Source organism: Xenopus laevis, chromosome 4L (genome assembly GCF_017654675.1).
Source record: "Xenopus laevis strain J_2021 chromosome 4L, Xenopus_laevis_v10.1, whole genome shotgun sequence".
Classification (NCBI taxonomy): domain Eukaryota; kingdom Metazoa; phylum Chordata; class Amphibia; order Anura; family Pipidae; genus Xenopus; species Xenopus laevis.
Window position 1 is genome coordinate 119,991,618 of NC_054377.1, and position 19,811 is coordinate 120,011,428.

The 19,811-nt window shown below is 40.0% G+C and overlaps 1 protein-coding gene across 2 annotated transcripts; it reads left to right on the forward strand.

Moving 5' to 3' along the window:
* The first annotated feature begins 1,290 nt into the window (after positions 1-1,290).
* Positions 1,291-17,633, forward strand: galr3.L (galanin receptor 3 L homeolog). Of its 2 annotated transcripts, XM_041590727.1 has the most exons (4): positions 1,292-1,617; positions 5,076-5,167; positions 5,327-5,448; positions 15,679-17,633. In XM_041590727.1, the coding sequence occupies exons 2-4, from the start codon at positions 5,102-5,104 to the stop codon at positions 16,484-16,486; spliced, it is 996 nt and encodes a 331-aa protein (XP_041446661.1). In that variant the 5' UTR covers positions 1,292-1,617; positions 5,076-5,101; the 3' UTR covers positions 16,487-17,633. The 2 variants fall into 2 exon arrangements, with proteins under 2 accessions (XP_018114348.1, XP_041446661.1); XM_018258859.2 differs by having other exon boundaries at positions 1,291-1,617; positions 5,076-5,448.
* The last annotated feature ends 2,178 nt before the right edge of the window (positions 17,634-19,811 follow it).

Genomic DNA, 19,811 nt, shown 5'->3' on the forward strand with positions numbered 1-19,811 from the left:
TGTGTGTATGTGTGTTAGCCATATGTCCCTCACATTGTATTCTGTGCTGAAACTGCACCTGTGCATGCTGCTGCTTCCTCAGTTTTATATCTGCCCGACAAATCCATAACTGCCTCAAACCAGTTGGTTCTTAATCCACCATAACTCCTTTGTGGCCAGAAATGAGCATAAGACACTTAAACCAGCTGGCAGCAGCAGAGATAAAGTAATTTTGTATAGACAAAAGCAAGAATGAGAACGAATTATCTGTAATTTCAGTTTTTCCTCTGAGCATGCAAGTAATATAGGTACTGCTTACAGCAAATGTGAGAAAAACAGCAATTTGCCCGTCATTTTCAGAACAAAAGGCCATTGCTTGCTCTTCTGAGTTTGTTAAGTAATCCGTCTCAGGATAATTTCGGCACTGTTAGTGTAATGTGTTTGTGGTGATGGGGTTATTGTGCGGTGTATTTGGTTAGGTTACACCTGTATCCTGCCTCTCAGCCCACTCAGGGTTAATGATGATTGGTGAAAAGGCACAATTGAGGCAGGCGAGGGATGAAAACACACACCATAAAGATATGTGAGCCAGAAATGTGCAAAGTATAGGAAAGTACTATGTAGGCTGAGGTTTGGAGATGTGTACAGAGAAGAAAATAAAGTAAAAGAAATTGAGAGAAAAAGGAGATATTAAGAAGACTTGGAAAGGGAGAACAACTGAACTGGTTGAACAGCAGAGAAGGGAATACAATGAGATAGTCAAGCAAAGACTCAGCTTGTCTTCAGCACACAGGTTACTCAGTGAGGTGAAAGAAGCTACTTAGCCAGGGACCATGAATTTTAATAGATGATAGTAGAGAAGAGGGGCCTGGCTGATGTAGGAAGCAGGGGCACAGCTACAGAGCACAAATGAACCCAGATTCTGGGACATTTGGCATCATGGTAAAAAATAGAGTTATTTAAGCAAAGAATAGAAAAAATAACCAAAATATGAAAAGGCCAAGTCACAAATCCCTATGTAAAATCAGAGATATGGGTGATTTTATGGGATGTATTTACAAAACGGGTGGTCATTGGAGGTTGTAAGTTAGAGAGAGTGATAATGAAGAGTGATGCACCACAGCTAAGAAAGGTGGAGGTTTGTGGTTTTCAGTTTATGAGCCCTCATGCTGAAGATTCCACTTGAATTCTGGGATGTGTAGTGCAGCAGCAGCTATAGGTTCCTGGAGTTCTCTGGAATCTATTTCTTACAAGATTTTCTGACGTTGAGGGCTCCTCTGAGGCACAGGGTCACAGGCTAATGCTCACGGTGCCCTACACTGTTAGATAAAAGCTTGCCAGATGATGTTGAGGAATCTGCTAGGTAGGAGGCAATAAGCAGGACATACGGGGAGAGAAAGGGAGAAAGTCATAACACAGGTGAATGAGAATAGACAGAAGGAATGATAAAGTCTGTGATAGACAGTTGAAATGAAAAGCATAGTCTGTACACAGGCACAGCCAATATGAAAAGGTAGAGAGGGGGCATTGGATTCTCAAAGAGGGAGGGAGAGCATGAGTGTAAAAGAGGAGGGGGAGAAGCGAGAGACTGGCTAGAGAAGGAGAGAGATGGAAGAAGTGCAGCAGCTTATACAAGAGGTAAGGAAAGGCATTTCTCTTGCGAATGGCACCTGCCTACACATATGCACTATACATGGACATAGGAGAGGCAAATACCTGCATATACACTTGCATAGAACTACACGGGCAATGCCAGTCCCTGGGCACAATCATTTGCTAATAGGTGAATAGCAGAGAGTGCCCATAGATAGCACAACTGGGAAACCACTCACAAGCCAGGAATATAAGTACTCTTTTATTGTACAGTTGAGTGTTAATAATATGAACATACCCATATACACATGTGTAAGCACATCCATATTCACATACATACTTATACACTTACATACATACAGTATGTACACACACAGACCTAATTACATACAAATATACAGATGAAACATACACACAGATGCTCTCACAAGGAGACATACATATACACACAAATACGCAGGCATGTACACATGTATATTGTATAAAAGTACAAGCAAACATTGCTGGGAGTAAGAACTGGGTTTATGTGCACTAACGTCCGTTTCCATTATGTTACTATACCAGTGTATATAAGTATACACATTCAGATGTTGCTATGCATTGTTACGTTTGCAGGACAGATAGATAAATTAGATATAATTTGATAAATTTAATACGGATGGTAGGAATGTTCTTGCACATGCTGAGCAGCTTTATTGCAAGGATATGTGGTTAATAATAAATGTGCTGATGTTTTTTTCATGTAAACATTTGTATTACTTATTAATTACAGGGGAGAGTTGCACATTTCACTTGTGTAGACATTTTAGAATCTTGTGTGTGTGTGTAATAGTATTGCTGTATGAATGCATTTATATATATCATGTGTGTAACTGTGAATGAATACTTATGCAAGGATGTTTAGTTGTGTTGATTTTACCGTGCCGGAGTATTAATAAACTGTATTGGATTTGAGCATATGAGTTTATGTTGGTGATTGCTGTTTCATTGGCTGATGGTTTGTGCTACTGTGATGGTATAAGGCTGTTTCTGTGTGAATCTTTAGCTGTGCTGGGCTGAGTGCATACCATTGTGTTTGTGTAAGGATTTTTTAATTGTGTTGCTTTGTGTGCAAGGCTTTGATTTGATGGGGAATTAACCAAAGGATATGTTGAGTGTGTAAGGTTGAAATTTGTTTAGCGATGTGCTAGTGTGTCTGTAATAACTTTGTATGTTGATTCTTAATTGTGGGTTTTGGCACATGGAGCTGTATGTGCGTGAGCTGTTGAACTGTATGTAAGCTGGTGTCAGTGTTAAATTGTGTAAGGCTGTGTTTGTACGGGGAAGTTTAATTGTGTAAAACTCTCCTTAGATTGTAAGAACTACGTTGTGGGACCTTCCTGCTGTGTCTCATAAAATGGGATACAATTTGTAGCTGTGTATATTTATTTATTGGAATGTCAGTGTTTGTGGGAAGTTGCTACTATAAATGTATTTTTTTATGGGAACAGAACTAGTGTGTGTGTGAGATCTGAACTGGCTGCTCTCAGTCTATGTAATTGGTAGGGATGCACCCAATCCACTATTGAGGACTTCAGCCAAATCCTGAATCTTTAATGAAGGATTCAGTTGAATCCAGAACAGAATCCAAACCCTAATTTGCATATCAAATAAGTACACTGAAAGGTTCAAAGGAACATGAAAAAAAAATCACAATTTCCTTGTTTGTGTGAAGAACATCGCATTATTATAAGGATTTGTTTTCATTTCTGCCTGGCACTTAGTTTAGCCCAAACCCTCTTGAAAACAGCTGAATCCCAAACCAAATCCTGGATTTAGTGCATCCCTAGTTTTTGGCAACTGTTAAGTGTGCTGCTTTTGAATATGTACAGTTGTATTTGTGATTGTATGTTAAGGAATGCTGATCTGAGTGTGTAAGGTTTTGTGTGGGTGTTTGTACCACTGCTGGTTTATGTGTGAAAGGTCATGTGTATGAATTATAATGAGTGTGTTGGTTTGAGTGTGTAAGGTTTTGTCTCTGTGTCAATGATAAGGGCCAGATTTACTAAAGTTCGAATTGTAAATTCAAATTTTCAAATATTTTTTTTGGTCAAAACTCACAAATTTAAAACCATCAACTCGAATTTGAATGTGAGATTTATCACACCTCGACCCTGGAAACAGTTCTAATTTGACTATTCTCCACCTAAAACCTACTGAGTTCATGTAGGGGCAGATTTACTAAAGGGCGCAGGCATAACTTCGCTAGTGAAAGAGACAGACGCTAGCGATCATTCACACTCTGTCACCAGTCGAATTTTCGTTCTGGCGAATGGACGTTACTCTGCAAATTACTAAAATGCGGACTTAGCATCTTATTAGATTTTTTAGTGGAAAAAGTTTCTAAGTCCAAAAATGCTGGAGTCTTTTCCTTTTTCAGAGTCATAGGCTGCAAAAGTTCCTAAATTTTTTTTGGGGTAACTGGGTTCCCCCATACATTTTCTAACATATGGAACATTAACTATACAGTGGGCTCATGTGTAGGGCATTATAACAACTCTATTGTCTTTATTAAGGTTCCCTGGACTTGTGTAATGTAATGTATTTGCTGCAACATATACGTCCATTCAACTTTAAATTTCCCGCCGTATGCAAATCAGAGAGAAAACCTCTAACAAAGCTGCGCTAGGATTTGCTCACATTACCGAAGTAACGATAGAGAAAATTTGCCAGCGTTCAGCATCCTGGATGAAACTTTGCATTTCAGTAAATTAGCCATGTCTAAACGAATTTTCGCCTGGCGAAGTGTTGCGATGGCTGCAAAGCCGTGGATGGCGAATTTTCATCGCTTAGTAAATTGACCCCGTAGAAGGCAATGGCAGAGGTTTGTTGAACTATTTTAAGATGTTAATAGTAGCGATGAGCCAAATTTTTCCCAAGTTTCAAAATGTTGCACGTCAAAAAAAAAATCGATTCGAATTCGATTAGAGTTTTCAGGTCGGGGCTATTCGATCGAATTTAAGACGTTCACATTTTTTCATACATATCATACCATTACTGGTATACGACCTTTGATGAATAAGCCCCTAAGTGTGTATTCCTGTACCATGTATTCCTGTATTACTCAGCAAGTCCAGTTGTTTTTAGATTGACCTATACTAGATATACCATGACCTGGATGAATGGAAATCTTCATAGTCATATTCCTGTACCTGTGTATTTTGATGTGCTGTGTTGCAGTTGCAGGAAGGACTAGGTTTGTTTGTATGTACATGGTATATTTGTGTCGCTTGTGCATGGGTGTATCTGTGTAGCTAGGGATGGTGGGGGAATTGTATTTAAATGTCTGTATATTTTTTTGTATCTGTGTAGATTGTAGTCAATGCAATGGAACTTGGCTTAATGTTTTAGAGCAAGTGTCTGTGTGGTGCTATTGTGCACATGTGGTGGATGGTGTTTATGTGTGTTATTGAGTTGGACCCTACTCTTTTCTTTCTCTGACCCCTGTTTTCTTCTCCCAATAGGTGCAGTAATCCTCCTTGTTGCTGAGATGTCCCAGGCGTGGAACAGTTCCGTCTCATCAGAGCTTCCCCCAGGCGGGATTATTGTGCCCGTGGTATTCTCCCTAATATTTGCCCTGGGGACGGTGGGCAATGGGCTAGTCCTGGCAGTGTTACTGAGGAATGGGCAGACCAAATACAACACCACTAACCTCTTTATCCTGAACTTGGGCGTAGCAGACCTGTGCTTTATTCTGCTTTGTGTCCCTTTCCAGGCCACCATATACACCTTGGACGGATGGCTATTTGGGGCTTTTCTCTGCAAAGCTGTGCACTTCTCCATATACCTATCAATGTATGCTAGCAGCTTCACCTTGGCTGCTGTCTCAGTGGACAGGTGAATATACTTTATTCAATTTTCATTAGAGGGCTGGATGTAGCATTTACACAGTGATACTACTGATAGATATCAGAGCTGGTGCACTAGACGGGCACATGGGTGAGATTCTTACAGTGTTTAAAAAGGGACAATTACAAACCAGCAAGCCTTTCACTAGAAGAGAGAGTAAGCAGAGCAAGTAAGGAATATATTACAGATCTTGCAGTGTTTTTCTTAAGGATCACTCATTAAAAGTGGGGGGGGTTCACCTTTACGTTAACTTTTAGTAAGTTATAGAATGGGTTATTCTAAGAATATTTTAAAATGGCTTTTATTTTTGTTATTATTTACCTTCTTTTTAAGACTCTTTTCGATGACCCCAACATCTAAAAAACCAATGCTCTGTAAGGCTACAATTTTACTACTTTTTATCACTCTTATTACTAATCAGTCCCTCTCCTATCCATATTCCAGTCTGTTGTTCATACCAGTGCCTGGTTTCTAGGGTCATTTAGATGCTAGCAACCAGTTAGCTGCTATATACAAACCTAAATAACTCCAACCATAAATAATACAAAAAATGAAAACCAATTGCAAATTGTCCTGGGAATATCACTCTCAACACCATGCTAAAAGCTCATTTAAAGCAGAACAACCCCTTTAACTTCTGTTGGGTATAAGGGCCAGGTCTGGTCTGGACTGAACTTCAAAATAGGCATTTAAAGTACACAGAGGCCCAAACAGTCCCCCTCAGGACCCAATAAATAGTCACTGTCTATGGCATTTTAAAGCATCTACAGATTGCCAATCTGGTCCCAGTAAGGGCTATGCCACTGGCCAGCCACAGTGCTGCAGTCAAATGTTTTTAAACTAATAGATCACATGGAGAACAACAGTAGTCAGCAGGCAGGCACCACTTGAAACCAATGAAGATTGTATTTCTGACCAGTAGCTGTTTGTCATCACTAAGGTGTACAATGGGTAGAGCATTGCCCATGCTTTTCAATGGGAAGTAAGAGACAATTCAGTTCATTGTGACTATTGTGATTCTTCATGAGAGCAAATGCCCCGTGACCTGTAATTAGCTTATGTATTAAACTGCATCAGGCTGAAACTTGATATAATATGATTAGATTTTGGTTCAGTTGGTGAGGATCACACAGGCCAGTGCATAAACTACAGGGCAGTAAGGACTCAATAAAAGGGCAGTAAGGACTCAATAAACTGCTCTTGGGTAAGAAATTGGCTGAGGGACAGAAAGCTCAGGGAGTGTTTACACAGTTTCTAAATTGGGACAGAGCTGTAATCTCCTTATTCTGAATTTGGGCATGAAATGTACATTTCTGCAATCAGATTAGTTAAGGGCTATGGTTGCCAGAAAAGTTCTAAATTCTGAATACATTTTAGCTTTCACTCCATAAGGAATAGGTGGCACCAATATACACAAGGTCAATGCAAACAATGTGCCTGGCTTTAACCTTAAGAGCCCCCCTCCCAACATCCATGCAGACCTCCCCAGTGAAACATATCCCTTGGCCTAACATCAACCATCTCTTTTTCCATCTTCCTCCATTCCTGTGATAGGGGGTGAGAAAGCCGGGAAGGCTTTCCAGAGCCAAGTGGGAGCGGGCTTGGCCCGGGCCCACTTGGTTTCCCGGGGGCCCTCCAACCCGGTCCAACCTTGATTATTTGGTTACTTTTATTCATTAGGACTGGAGTGAAGTAGCATTTAGCATCAACATAGCTTACCCAGCAGTGGGGTTTTGGGATTTTCTAGTGAGAGGAGAGATAATTACTTATTCTTTGATGAGGTTTAAGATATGTGATGCCTTCTTAGCAAAGCTTCATGTGTAGATTCATCCATCATGTGTAATTGAATGGCATTATTAATTCATTTAGGGAATTGTCTTGTTGCTATTCGGGACCTGGAAAGAATCATTTTATTTTCTCCTATAGGGCTAAGTATCCAGCAGCAGGGGAAGTAGTTTTTTTCACCTGCATTCCAAGGGCCTACCCCTTAAAACTGCCACCCTAGGCATAGGGTCTTGAGTGCCTATATGGTAAATACTCCCCTGTGCACAATGAATTTTGGTTGGTTCTAGAATTGCCCAAGCTTGAGAATTTCATCTGCCAATGCACAATGTTGGACAGTGCGTGGTGTATGGTGCATGGGCAAATGAAGAAGAGGAGCCACAGTCCTTTTTCACTTCCTGCTGTTCCAATTGTTTGTGGGATTTGTGTGAATTATTGGAACAATAGAAAGGTGGACATACTATGCGCGGCCCCTCATAAACTCTCCATCCATTGTCCCGTGTATTAAGGATTTTCCCCACTTCCAGTATTATGTTTCAACCATAAAACGTTTGCAAAGTTGAAATTTGATGTTGTTTCTCATGCTATAGCTCATATTTGTTGAATATGAAACACTCTGAATTCTTTTCATGGCCTTATTAATAAACGTCTGAAAAATGTATCATTCAATAAAGTCATTAACAGTTTAATAATTTCTATAAAAAAAAAAGTGATCACTCTGCCCTTATTTGAATAATTTACTTGTGTGTTTACTCATGATTCCGTTACCGTCATGTTCGCCTTACCGTGGCGTTTAAGCTCATTAATTACTGTTTCTTTCACTCCTGAGCACTAGTTGCTTGTTGTGGCCCCACTGCTCTCGGCTGATGTTTGATGAAGTTGTGCCACCGCTTACAGGTCTAATCATTGTAATCACAAAATACTGTGTGTGCAGTAACGAGCCCATTAGCAAGAATGTACATTGCCTGGGAAGAGACTGATGATAGCTGTCACTGGCTGAGATATCGTGTTCCTACAGATTCTCTCTATCTGTCCTTGTCATGCCTTATCTCTCCCTCTGTTTCTCACGTGGCTTGTTATTTTGCCAGGAGCCCAATGTAGGATCAGAAACACCCGCAGGCGTATGGATGATATACATGTTTTTTAATGAGAATTACCAGGAGTCAATATATTGTACTGCAGTTTGAAGGCACCAAAGTTGGTTTGAACATTAGAGATTTTAGGCCCATGTTACTGCAATTAAGGGACAATTGTATTCTTAATATGGCAACTGTGCTGATATCCTGACTATGTGCACTGTCAGCAGAACTGACTACAAGTGCATTTGTGTTTGTGCAGATTTCCCTGCAGTCAGTTGTGTGTAAGACTGCATTCATTAAAGGTTCTGCATCATAGAGATAATCAATAGGCCCCCTGCATGTAAAGAATTGGCCTCACACATCACACTTATACCAAACACTGGAAATTACACCAACTGGTCTGGACATGGAAATCTTTGAGCCCAATTGCATCTGATTTACATCAAAGTGCGAGACCAGTTGAACTTATATTGACACTTGGGCTGCAATTGTGTAAGGTGCGAGTCCCCCCAGCAATGACAACAATGCTGGAATTCTGGGAATACGCTGCCTTATTGGAAAAAACATAGCAATTGCGCTATTACCCTTTGCTCATTTCATTTGCAGTCATAAATGACCCCTGTAGTGGTTGAGATAATGTGGATTTATAAAGTGTCAGGCAGGGTACAAACCTTGGTTTTTATACTTTACACCCTGCCTCGGAACACAGAGACCTGCGCCTCTCCCATGAATACAGTGCTTCTTGTGTTTATAAGTGCTATATTTATAAGGTCCATGCTAGATGTGGTGAGAGGACATCCTATTGGACTCCCCCAAACATCTGAATGGTAAGTACAGGGCTCGCTAGTGCCCAGTGTCAGACTGGGATGCCAGGGGCCCACCAGAAAACCTTATACCGTGGGGCCTCCTCACCTCACTCAACCTCTTTATTATCCTAGTCTTTTATATCTACTTATTATTCTCTTCCATTATTATGCATTGTTTCCCATAAAGAAATAGGGAATGACCATGAAATAGGCCAAATGGTTAGAAGCAAAAGGGCCCACTGATACCTGGGCCCACCGGGAGTTTTCCTGGTATCCTGGTGGGCCAGTCTGACGCTGCTTGTGCCCAGGGTTACTGCTCCAATAGGGGCAGCACCCCGCTTGTTACCAAGGACAGCAATATTGCCGCTCCTGGTAACTCTAAGAGACTAATTTCCGTTCTTCAAACCTGAAAATCAGCTCGTCTAGCGCAGAATGCTTCTTGCGCTAGCAATGTGTACCCCCCAAACCCCTTCTGGTGCCAAAAAGTGAGCATAGGAGAGGCAGCAGAGGTGCCAGGATCACCCCTGCTTGAGCCCAGCTGCACTCCACTCCTTACCGTGATTCAAATTTTAATCTAATAAAGAATTCAGTGAGCAGACTGTAGAAGAGAATGGCACAGGCACATCAGTTAAGTGCACAGTAAGGGATACATTGCCTCTTGCACTGATAATAGTAACTGATGACTTCTCTGTCTGAAACCTGGTGATTCTACCTGTTCTAATGTGGCAAAATCATCTTTCCCTTTAAATTAAAAAAAACATACTAATGTCCTTATGTTATTTCATCCCCATAGGCTCTATATCAGTGGTCCCCAACCAGTAGCTCGCAAGCAACATGTTGCTCCCCAACCCCTTGGATGTTGCTCTCAGGGTCCTCAAAGCAGGAGCTTATTTTTGAATTTCAAGCTTGAAAGCAAGTTTTAATTGCATAAAAACTAAGTATAGTGCCAAGTAGAGCCCCTTGTTGGCTGCCTGTCAACATAGGGGCTACCAAATAGCCAATCACAGCCCTTATTTGGCACCCAAGGGACTTTTTCATGTTTGTGTTGCTCCCCAACTCTTTTTACATTTGAATGTGGCTCACAGGTAAAAAAGGTTGGGGACCACTGCTCTATATACTAAATCATCTTCTTTCTGCAGCTTGTTACCCTGTACAATCTCTCTGATTTCTTTCATTTAACACAATAGCCGCTTTCTCCCTTTAAAGTAATTTAGTACTTAAAAGGTTTTTCACTTCACCTTGAAAGAAATAAGTGGGAACTATAGCTGAAATAAGAGAAACTGCTTCTATATCAAAGGCTTCTGTGCTTTAGTGAGGCAGAATGGCATAATTACCATTTATGTGATATTCCTATATTCTCAGAACCTTAGATAACTCAAATTGCATTTTTAAGACATAATTGTCCTTAAAGGAGAATTCAACCCTAAACGTAAAAAACCCTACCCTACATAGACCCCTCTCCCTCCTCCCCTCAGCCTAACTGTTACCCCTGGCAAATGCCCCTAACATTTTACTTACCCCTCGGTGCAGATTCAGGCATCGGAGTTCACGGCCGCCATCTTGAGCTGCTTTGGTAATCTTCGTAATGAGACCGGCGCTTCAGCAATTTTCGTGAGTTTCTGCGCATGCGAAGTTGTTGCGAAACAGAAAATTGCTGCAACTGCGCATGCGTCAACATGCCGGTCTCATTCTGAAAGTTACCGAAGCGGCTCAAGATGGCGTTCGTGAACTCCGACGCCTGAATCTGCACAGAGGGGTAAGTATTACATTAGGGGCATTTGCACAGGGGTAGGAGGGAGGGGGGACTATGTAGGGTAGGGGGTAGGGTTTTTTTTATGTTTAGGGTTGAATTCTCCTTTAAGGAGAATTTTTTCTATAGACTTTACATAACAGGGATTTATTCAGTAGAACATATCAAGGTATTAGTTGTACAACTCTCTCTCTCTCTCTCTCTGTAGACAAAGCTTGTCTTGATCGTCTATATTGATATGCATGCTGCTCATATCTCCTTTTAGGAGCCTCTTTTCTAATGAAAATAACTCTTGTAAAAACATTTGCTATAAATAACATTTTACAATATCATTTAAAGGGGTTAATCACCTTCAAACCCTTTTTTTTTCATTTCAGTTGTTTTTATATAGATCACTAGAAATAAACTTTTTTTCTATTTTCTATTTGTGACCATTTTTCTAATATTGAAGTTTAGGGAGTTATTTGTTAAAGGTCTACTTGTGTTTTCAAGGGTAGTTTCTCTAAAAACTCAAAATTTTCAGGATAAAAAAAACCTAAAATATTTGAGATTTATTATGCCCCAAAGCTGCTAAAAGCCCAAATCTGAAAATAATCCAGCTAGGTCATGTAGAAGTCATGTAGAAGTCAATGGCAGAGGTCCCTTTGAATCATTTGAAGATGTTTTTTGCCTTCATGATAATTGTTTTGCTTTTTTGGTTTGCGCTCAAAAACTTGATGAATTTGAGGTATTCAAGGTTTTTTTAGCCTATAACTAGATCATTTTGAAGTATTTCAGTTTTTACATTCAGCTTTTTTCATAAATAAGCAAACATTTGAGTTATGAGTTTATTCAAGGTAGAAAAAAATCTCACAAACTCAACCTTTGATTAATAACATCCATGATGTTTAATTTTTTACCTCTTATGTCTTTCTAAAGCAGCTTTGGGAGGGGGGTCACCGACTCTGTAACTGTTCTAAATGGATACATTTAGTTGATACATTTCTTATTTGTCCCTGCTGAGCAGAATCTCTGGGTTTCATTACAGGCAGCTGTTTTGAAATTGTAATTGATACAATAGATGCTAATACTCACCATACCCCCTACTGAATATGAGGTTTCTGCCCAGTTTAGGAGTTTGCATTCTTTTGCATTATAATATAATATTTTATCAGTTTTCTAAAATGTAGCGTAGCTACATCTAGTTAACTGCTTTTATTTGTTTTGTTTTGCATTCTACCTAAACCATTGTACATGTATGGGATCTGTTATCCGAAAATCCATTATCCAGAAAGCTCCAAATTACGAGAAGGATGTCCACCACTCAATTTCATCCAAATAATCCAAACTACTTTTTAAAAATGATTCCCTTTTAACTGCAATAATAAAACAGTACCCTGTACTTGATCCAAACTAAGATATACTTAATCCTTATTGGAAGCAAAACCAGTCTATTGGGTTTATTTAATGTTTACATGATTTTCTAGTTGATCTAAATTATGTAATGCTCTGATTATGTAAGAAAACCTTAGGTCCAGACTCCAAAACATTCTGTGTAACAGGTCCCATGCCTGTACTTAATTAGACGTATGCAGCCTGCTGGTGGAACCCTCTCCCAGTATTCTACTGCTAGCCAATGTGCTAAAGTTGGAATTTTAGTTCCACAGCATCTAGGGCAGCATCTGTTGCCTGGTCTAAAGCAAACAGCCTCTGGAACTGGAGACTAGAAGTGTTTTGTCTGTACAGGGCAGCTAGAAGTGTTGTTCCTAAAGCTGAACATGTAAACATAATGCAGCCTCAAGTAGCCTCTGGGTGGTTAATGGGGTGGAAAATGGAAAATGACACCTTCAAGACTAACAGAAGTACATTGAATTCAACTCTAAAAACTGTTGTGTTTGGGTCCCAGAAGTGTTTGGCCCCTAGAGATGTGTATAAATCACAATCATCCTAAAGGAATTTATTCTTACTTGTGATCCAGTAAGTCACACCAATGCAACAAGTGTATGGATTGCTTGTCCATACGTCCCATCTCCATGGTGGCTAACGCCTTTTTTAAAGCTATAAGGACAGTCATGGACATACCAATCAGAGCAGCAGTCTCTATTAGAAATAGAGATTAGCAGGATGCTCAGTGTTGAGCATGAAGATATTTTCACAGTCTGAATACCATGGCCTCTAGAGTTAATGAATAAAAGTATTAGAAGCTGTAGAACTAGATGCCTCAAGAGATTTAATACAGACTACACATCTACACATCTAAATCTAAGGTTTACAGCATGGCACCAGCAGAACCATATCCCTCAGGGGACTGGAAATAGATTTTGTACTACAACAGCTAAGCTATTCTGTTATTCAAAGACAGAAAATCCTCTGCAACCCTAGATCAGCACAGCCTAAGGACACCCACGATATCCCTCAAAAATTATATTTTGCAGTACCAAGCACAGACAAGATACAGTATTACAGAGTCCACTATCCTGGGGTCATTAAGATTCATTTACAGATTTATTAGCAAATTAAAGGATATTTTTATTTTAACTACAAGGATATAATAAAATGCATTTTACCTGTTTTTTTGTAAAATGCATGTTTACAAGTCAAGGAAAAGGATGTGCATGTGAGCATACAGAGGGGTAGTAGAAATAATCATGTCATTTTATTTCAGGGTATTGAGTAAAGGTATGGGACCCGTTATCTGGGAAACCTGTTATCCAGAAAGTTCCGAATTATGGAAAAGCCATCTCCCATAGATTTTATCCAAATAATCTAAATTTTTTAAAATAATTTCCTTTTTCTCTGTAATAATAAAACAGTAATCTGGTACTTGATCCAAAATAAGATATAATTCATCCTTATTGGAAGCAAAACAAGTCTATTGAGTTTATTAAATGTATGCATGATTTTCTAGTAGAGGTATGAAGATCCAAATTATGGATCCGTTATCCAGAAAACCCCAGGACCCGAGCATTATGGATAACAGATTCCATATCTGTACCTTGTAGTGTTCCCAATCAGTAAAAGTTGAAAGAGAGGAGAGCACTCAAACGCAGGTTAACCGCTTGTGATTATTTATTATTCATGCTGCTTTACACGACATGTTTCTGGCAGGTGTTGCCCTTTCTCAAAGGGCAACACCTGCCCGAAACATGTCGTGTAAAGCAGCATGAATAATAAATAATCACAAGCGGTTAACCTGCGTTTGAGTGCTCTCCTCTCTTTCAACTTTTAGTGGATATCCTGGGATGATTGGTACATCTCTGTGAGAGGATTGACGCATGCTACTGACAAAGGATTAAGGCAGTGCGCAAATCTATACAGTTTCTATTTTGTTCCCAATCAGTGTATGTACTGCCCAGAAATAACATTGAAGAGTGGAATGAATGAATTCCTACCATGGGAGAAGTTTCAGGGGCACGATTCCCTGGAGTTTTGATTGCATGAGTTAAACTTTGATTAAGTACCTATAATGCACAAAAAGTGACAGTGTAATTACTTTGATATAATACCCAAGAGTGGTATTTCTCTAGTGGTCATTGATCTTCATTATGATTATCACTTATAGGGACCTAGCCAAATGGACTACACACATGCAGCACCCATCATGCCTATGATATCATTTGGATTGCCTCCAGTTTCTCTCTTTTGTATTTTGCATAGTGCTATACATTAAGGAGTAATGCTCTAGGGTGCAATGTACCTGATATTAGCTGCTGAATTTTGCCCTACCAGCTTACTGGGGCTAACGATAGCCTGCCTGACCAATTTCTGGTTGAAAATCACCAGATTTATTGGACAGGTTTGAAAATTGACACCATCGTCTCCCTCTAGGTCTACATAGGCACTTTTATTATCTGATCTTTTGGCTTGAGGTCCACTTTAACACAACGGGGGTTAGTTACTAAACCCTGAATGCAAAAATCATGGAAAATTTGTGATGTTTTTTTATAAAATAGGACTTTTAAAAAATCATGAATTTTTCGAAATTTATTAAACCCAGATGATGGAAAAGCCAGAATCAGAAAATCCGAGGCCAGACCTGTCGAGGTTGCATATGAATCAAAGGGAGAAGTCCCAATGATTTTTTGATGTACGCTGGGTTTCGTGCAATACCCCAAAGTTTTCGGGTGAAAATCGGATGAAAAAAATCATGAAAATCTGATTCTTTTTACCTCAAAGCAAATTTTCGGGAAAATGTAATAATAAATAAGCGTAAAAAACCTGTGTGGATTTGATCTGAGTTTGTAGCAGAAAATATTGAGATTAAATCGTGTCGTGTAAAACATGTCAAATAACCTTGCCAAAGAAGTAGATCTCCTGGTGTATGTCCAGAAAAACAATGGAAAATAATGGAAAATAAGCTTAGCATTCATTCAAGTACTTTTAATCAGAGCTCAAACATCTATGTGTGTTTTGGGGGAAGACAATGCAACTGTCATACAGGGTTTGCTTTGACTATTGCCAGTACCTTGTTTGAGACCTTGATCAATCCAAGGATCAGTCCCTAATATCAGTACACAGTGCAGGCATTATTGGTCAAAGAACTGCCTTACATGGAGAATTGGGTAGGCAACCTCATTGCTGGATATATAACTCATATATAAACATTTACACTTTTTGTACAAGCTTTATAAATAGTTTAGGAATTATAATGTAGCTGGAAATAAGACTGCAGTGACTGGAAGCCCATACTTACTATAATGATCTTCACTATTAAAAGGCAATACACCTACCTACTCTAGCAACATGTTTAGTGTAATTATAAGTAGATGTTATTGTTTATAGTCCTGTTCTCATAGTGCATCTCTTCCTTTTCTACCAACAGGTACCTTGCCATCCGCTACCCACTAAAATCCAGAGACCTTCGGACCTCTCGAAATGCTTTAGCTGCAATAGGAGTCATATGGGCTCTCTCCATTCTTTTTGCTGGACCTTACCTGAGCTACTACCACATAATCCTGTATAATCAGGTGCCCATTTGTATTCCCAACTGGGAAGACCGTAGAAGAAAAATTATGGATGTCTCCACCTTTGTCTTTGGATATCTATTACCTGTTCTTATTTTGGGTCTGTCCTATGCCAGAACCATCTGTTTCCTTTGGACCTCGGTCGACCCTGTGAAGACAGCCTCGGAATCCCGGAAAGCAAAACATAAAGTAACCAAGATGATAATCATTGTGGCTGTGCTTTTCTGCATCTGTTGGCTTCCTCATCACTTGGTCATCCTCTGCTTCTGGTTTGGACACTTTCCATTTAACAAAGCCACCTACGCATTCCGTCTTGTATCCCACTGCATGTCCTATGCCAATTCCTGCCTCAACCCCATTGTTTACGCTCTTATCTCCAAGCATTTCCGTAAGAGATTCAAGCAGGTTTTCACTTGCATTCTCACCCAAAAACGGGCACGTAACAAGGTCCATGCTGTTCAGGCAGCCAACACTGTAGCCGGCTTTTATGCTGGACACACTGAAGTCACTCAGGTTCAAGAAGACAGTGGCCGTGGAGGAAGGGCAGCCAGGGATGAAGGTGCTGACAGCAGCAGCCCAGAAGACTCAGTAAATCAAAGAATGGAGGGTGGGAGCTGGTGTAACCGTCTGCCCAAGTCTGTAGGGTTTGTGACACAAACAGCTTAATTTTATCTGAAAAGAAACATATCCATAGGACTAATATTGCATTTTAAGTGGATTTTCAGAGTTTACTCTGATAGATAAGTTGCTTATGTTTCGCACTTTAAGGAACTCATGACTAGAGTGTAAGCTCTTGAAAGAGATGCCTAATGATGCCTGCACAAGACTGTGTAATAAGATATCTTTGAAAACGATCAAGAGGGGTTTCCAACCCCAACTGTCAAGTATGGGCTCATTTAGTGGGAAACTTATTCTTGAGAATCCTTCTTGTTACTCTCTGATGTGACTTTCACATTGAGAAGTAATATCAATACCAGAACTTCAGTATTCTCCTTATTCTGCTGCTAAACCATGATGGGAAAAGTGCATTTCTTAAAGTTCTTACTGAACTAACCAGATATTTCTTTCAAACAGCTGGAGACAAAGCTCTTTAGATTTTGGACTTTTTCTTTTTTGAGAAATGCAGATGAAAGCAAATGGATTTCAATGATTTTTTTTTACACAAAGTTCTAACGTTGATTAAAAGTAGAAGATGACTCTGTTAAGAGCTGAGCGTTTCTAACGGACTCATTAACAAGTAGATTGATTGAAAATGTGTCTCCAGTGCCGTGTGTGATTCCATATAAGCGTAAAAGTAAAATCATTCGAGAGAGAAGGGGCAAAACAGTTTTCTATAGTAAAAATATGAATTGCAAAAGGATAATGTCTTTTGATGGAGACTTTTCCCTTGAAATAAATGGTGAAAATTAGAGATGTTTAAATGCCTTCTGGCTCCTAAGAATGACAGCAAAGTAATTAAAGACATTTTATCTCCTAATGGCATCGCACCATTGGAAGACATATTTAATCTTAACTGAAGCACTAATGAATTCTTGTCGGAGTGCCTGACAGCAGTGAATACATATGTGGTTCAGTCTTTGCCTTCATTTTCTTGATGTACAGTACTAGTTCCATCCCTGTTTGTAAATGCATACTTGTTTATTATAAGAGGGGATGTGCACTATGTAATTATAATTGCCGGAGCACACACCACTTTTCACTCTTCTACTACCTTTTCAGGGGTTTAACCCTTCTGTCCTCTCATCCTCTTGCTGTACAGAAGACTTTCTCGCCTGCACATCCTTGCTAATGTAAATAAAGTGGATATGACTCATTTTGCCTCTGCTGGTTTTTATTTGAACATGCAACAGAATCAATAGAAACCTTTCCTGTTTCAATAGAATGATAATCTGTAGTGACCAAAGGCTAGAAAAAATGGACTTTTATTAATCCAATATTTCTAAAGTGGTGAGTCAGGATCCCCAGTGGCATGCGTTATTGTTTATAGAACAATAGTATTCAGCTTATTGTCTGCAGGGTTTCTGCCTTTATACCAGTAGTTCCTAAACTGTGGGGCTGACCCTCAGGGGGCCTAGATCAGTGGCTGTGTGGGCTTTGTGTGAACACTGAAGGTCAAATACAGTGGGATGTAGGGGAGAGCACTTCTTTGCTCTTCTATATATAGTTGTAACTATGGCTGAATAGCCTCTTTTTTACTACTTTCCAGTTTTTTTGCAGCTTGACTTGAGAACATGAGATTTGACAAATATTGCGCTCTAAACTCTTTAAATCATAATGATTAGTAGGCGAATAACACACTGGGTTAGACAGGGTAGGGACATACCACTGTACCACTATTGTTGAGTAGAATGGAGTCCAAGCACAGCACAAGGCACAAGGCTAAGGAAAACAGTAGCAAAGCAGGAAAAGTTTGGTGGGTACCAAGTTCGGACTGGGCTTGTGGGACACCGGGATAAAACCCAGTGGGCCCTGCCAGTCCAGACCTGCTATTGCCACTCCCAGGAAACCCCCCCCAAAGACCATAAAAAAGGTATGCTTGCGGGAGCCCGAGGGGGGTTGCAGCTGGGGGGCCTGAGGGGGCCTTTGCGGCTGGGCATCCAGCCAGAACCAGTTTTTGTGAGACTGTCCAGTGTAGAGAAGCTGTTGCATCTGTAGAAGTACAGAGAGAGCCCTTCCTGTTCCCTACCAAGCTGCTAGAGACTCAGATGGAGAAAGGTGCCACTGGTGAGATTAATCCTGCTGCAGAGCTGCCTGTAATCTTCATTGTGACTGCCTCTGAAAATACCCCAGTGAGTGAGCCACCCAAGGGAGCATACTGGCATTTACCTGCTATGTGGAAGCAGCTGCTAAGTTCCAAAGGGAGAGGTACTTTTGAGAAAGGTAGCGCTACCTGGGGTATAAGAGCTCTGGGGATGGGACATTCTATTTGATCTGAACTGTGTAATTATTAACCCCTTCCAGAGGATTGGGACTTATAAAAAGGACTGTGTTGGGGAAACAGTCAGGTACCTAATAGTGAGTTTGGTAGTGTCAAAAGGTGTCCCCAGTGCAGGAGTGCATTGTGTATTAGATTGCCCAAGTTTTTCATTACTGTTTTATATAAAGTTTATATGTTTCATTTGCAAACATGTGTGTTTTATTTTTCATAATCAAAATACTCTGAGGTGTGCTTCTCAGTGTTCCCTAGGTGGAGGCACTGCACAGTAAATCTCAGTTCCCAGTACTTTTCATATGCAAAAGGGACCCAGGGCCCTGGATTGCCAAGGGTTAATTGCTATTTAAAGAGACAGTAACCGAATAAGGGTTACATATTGGCCTGTTCTGCCTTTCCTAGCCCCATAAACCTATTGCACCCAAATCTCAGTTTCTTTCTCGTCAGAGCTTATACATCATTACCTTCTAATTGTTGCCATGCGTAGCATACCACTATACTAGTAAATGTGTCTTACACAGTAGTACACATATGTGACCATATAAACGTATTGTTCACAAAAGTCTAATCTCGTGTATAAATATATATACTGTATATGGAACATGGAGGGGCACTCACCAAATAAAAACACAGCATGCCTGGGTGCAGGTAAAATGTGCACAAAACCGCACTCAACATGCTCAGTTAGAGTAACTGATTTTAATAATCAAACAATTTGGAATTTCTTTTGTTTGTCTATTAAAGTCAGTTACTCTAACTGAACCTGTTGAGTGCGGTATTTTTTGTTATATATGTGTAACACGATTTTGGGCTATACAGGCCAACGGGGTTAACAACCAGCTAGTATACTAGAGCATGGGTTACATTTGACTCTATACCATAATGTCGGGCCCTCTCAAAGTGGAAGAAACGGAAATGGGGAAACTCCCACAGGCTACTGTGTATCAACTGAATAAAGAAATGGGCGCCAGGAGGTTCTTGCAAATCAAACAGAAAAGAATATTTTACATTTCAGATACAAATGATCCATAGGGTTACTTACAGTGCATACAAGCATTT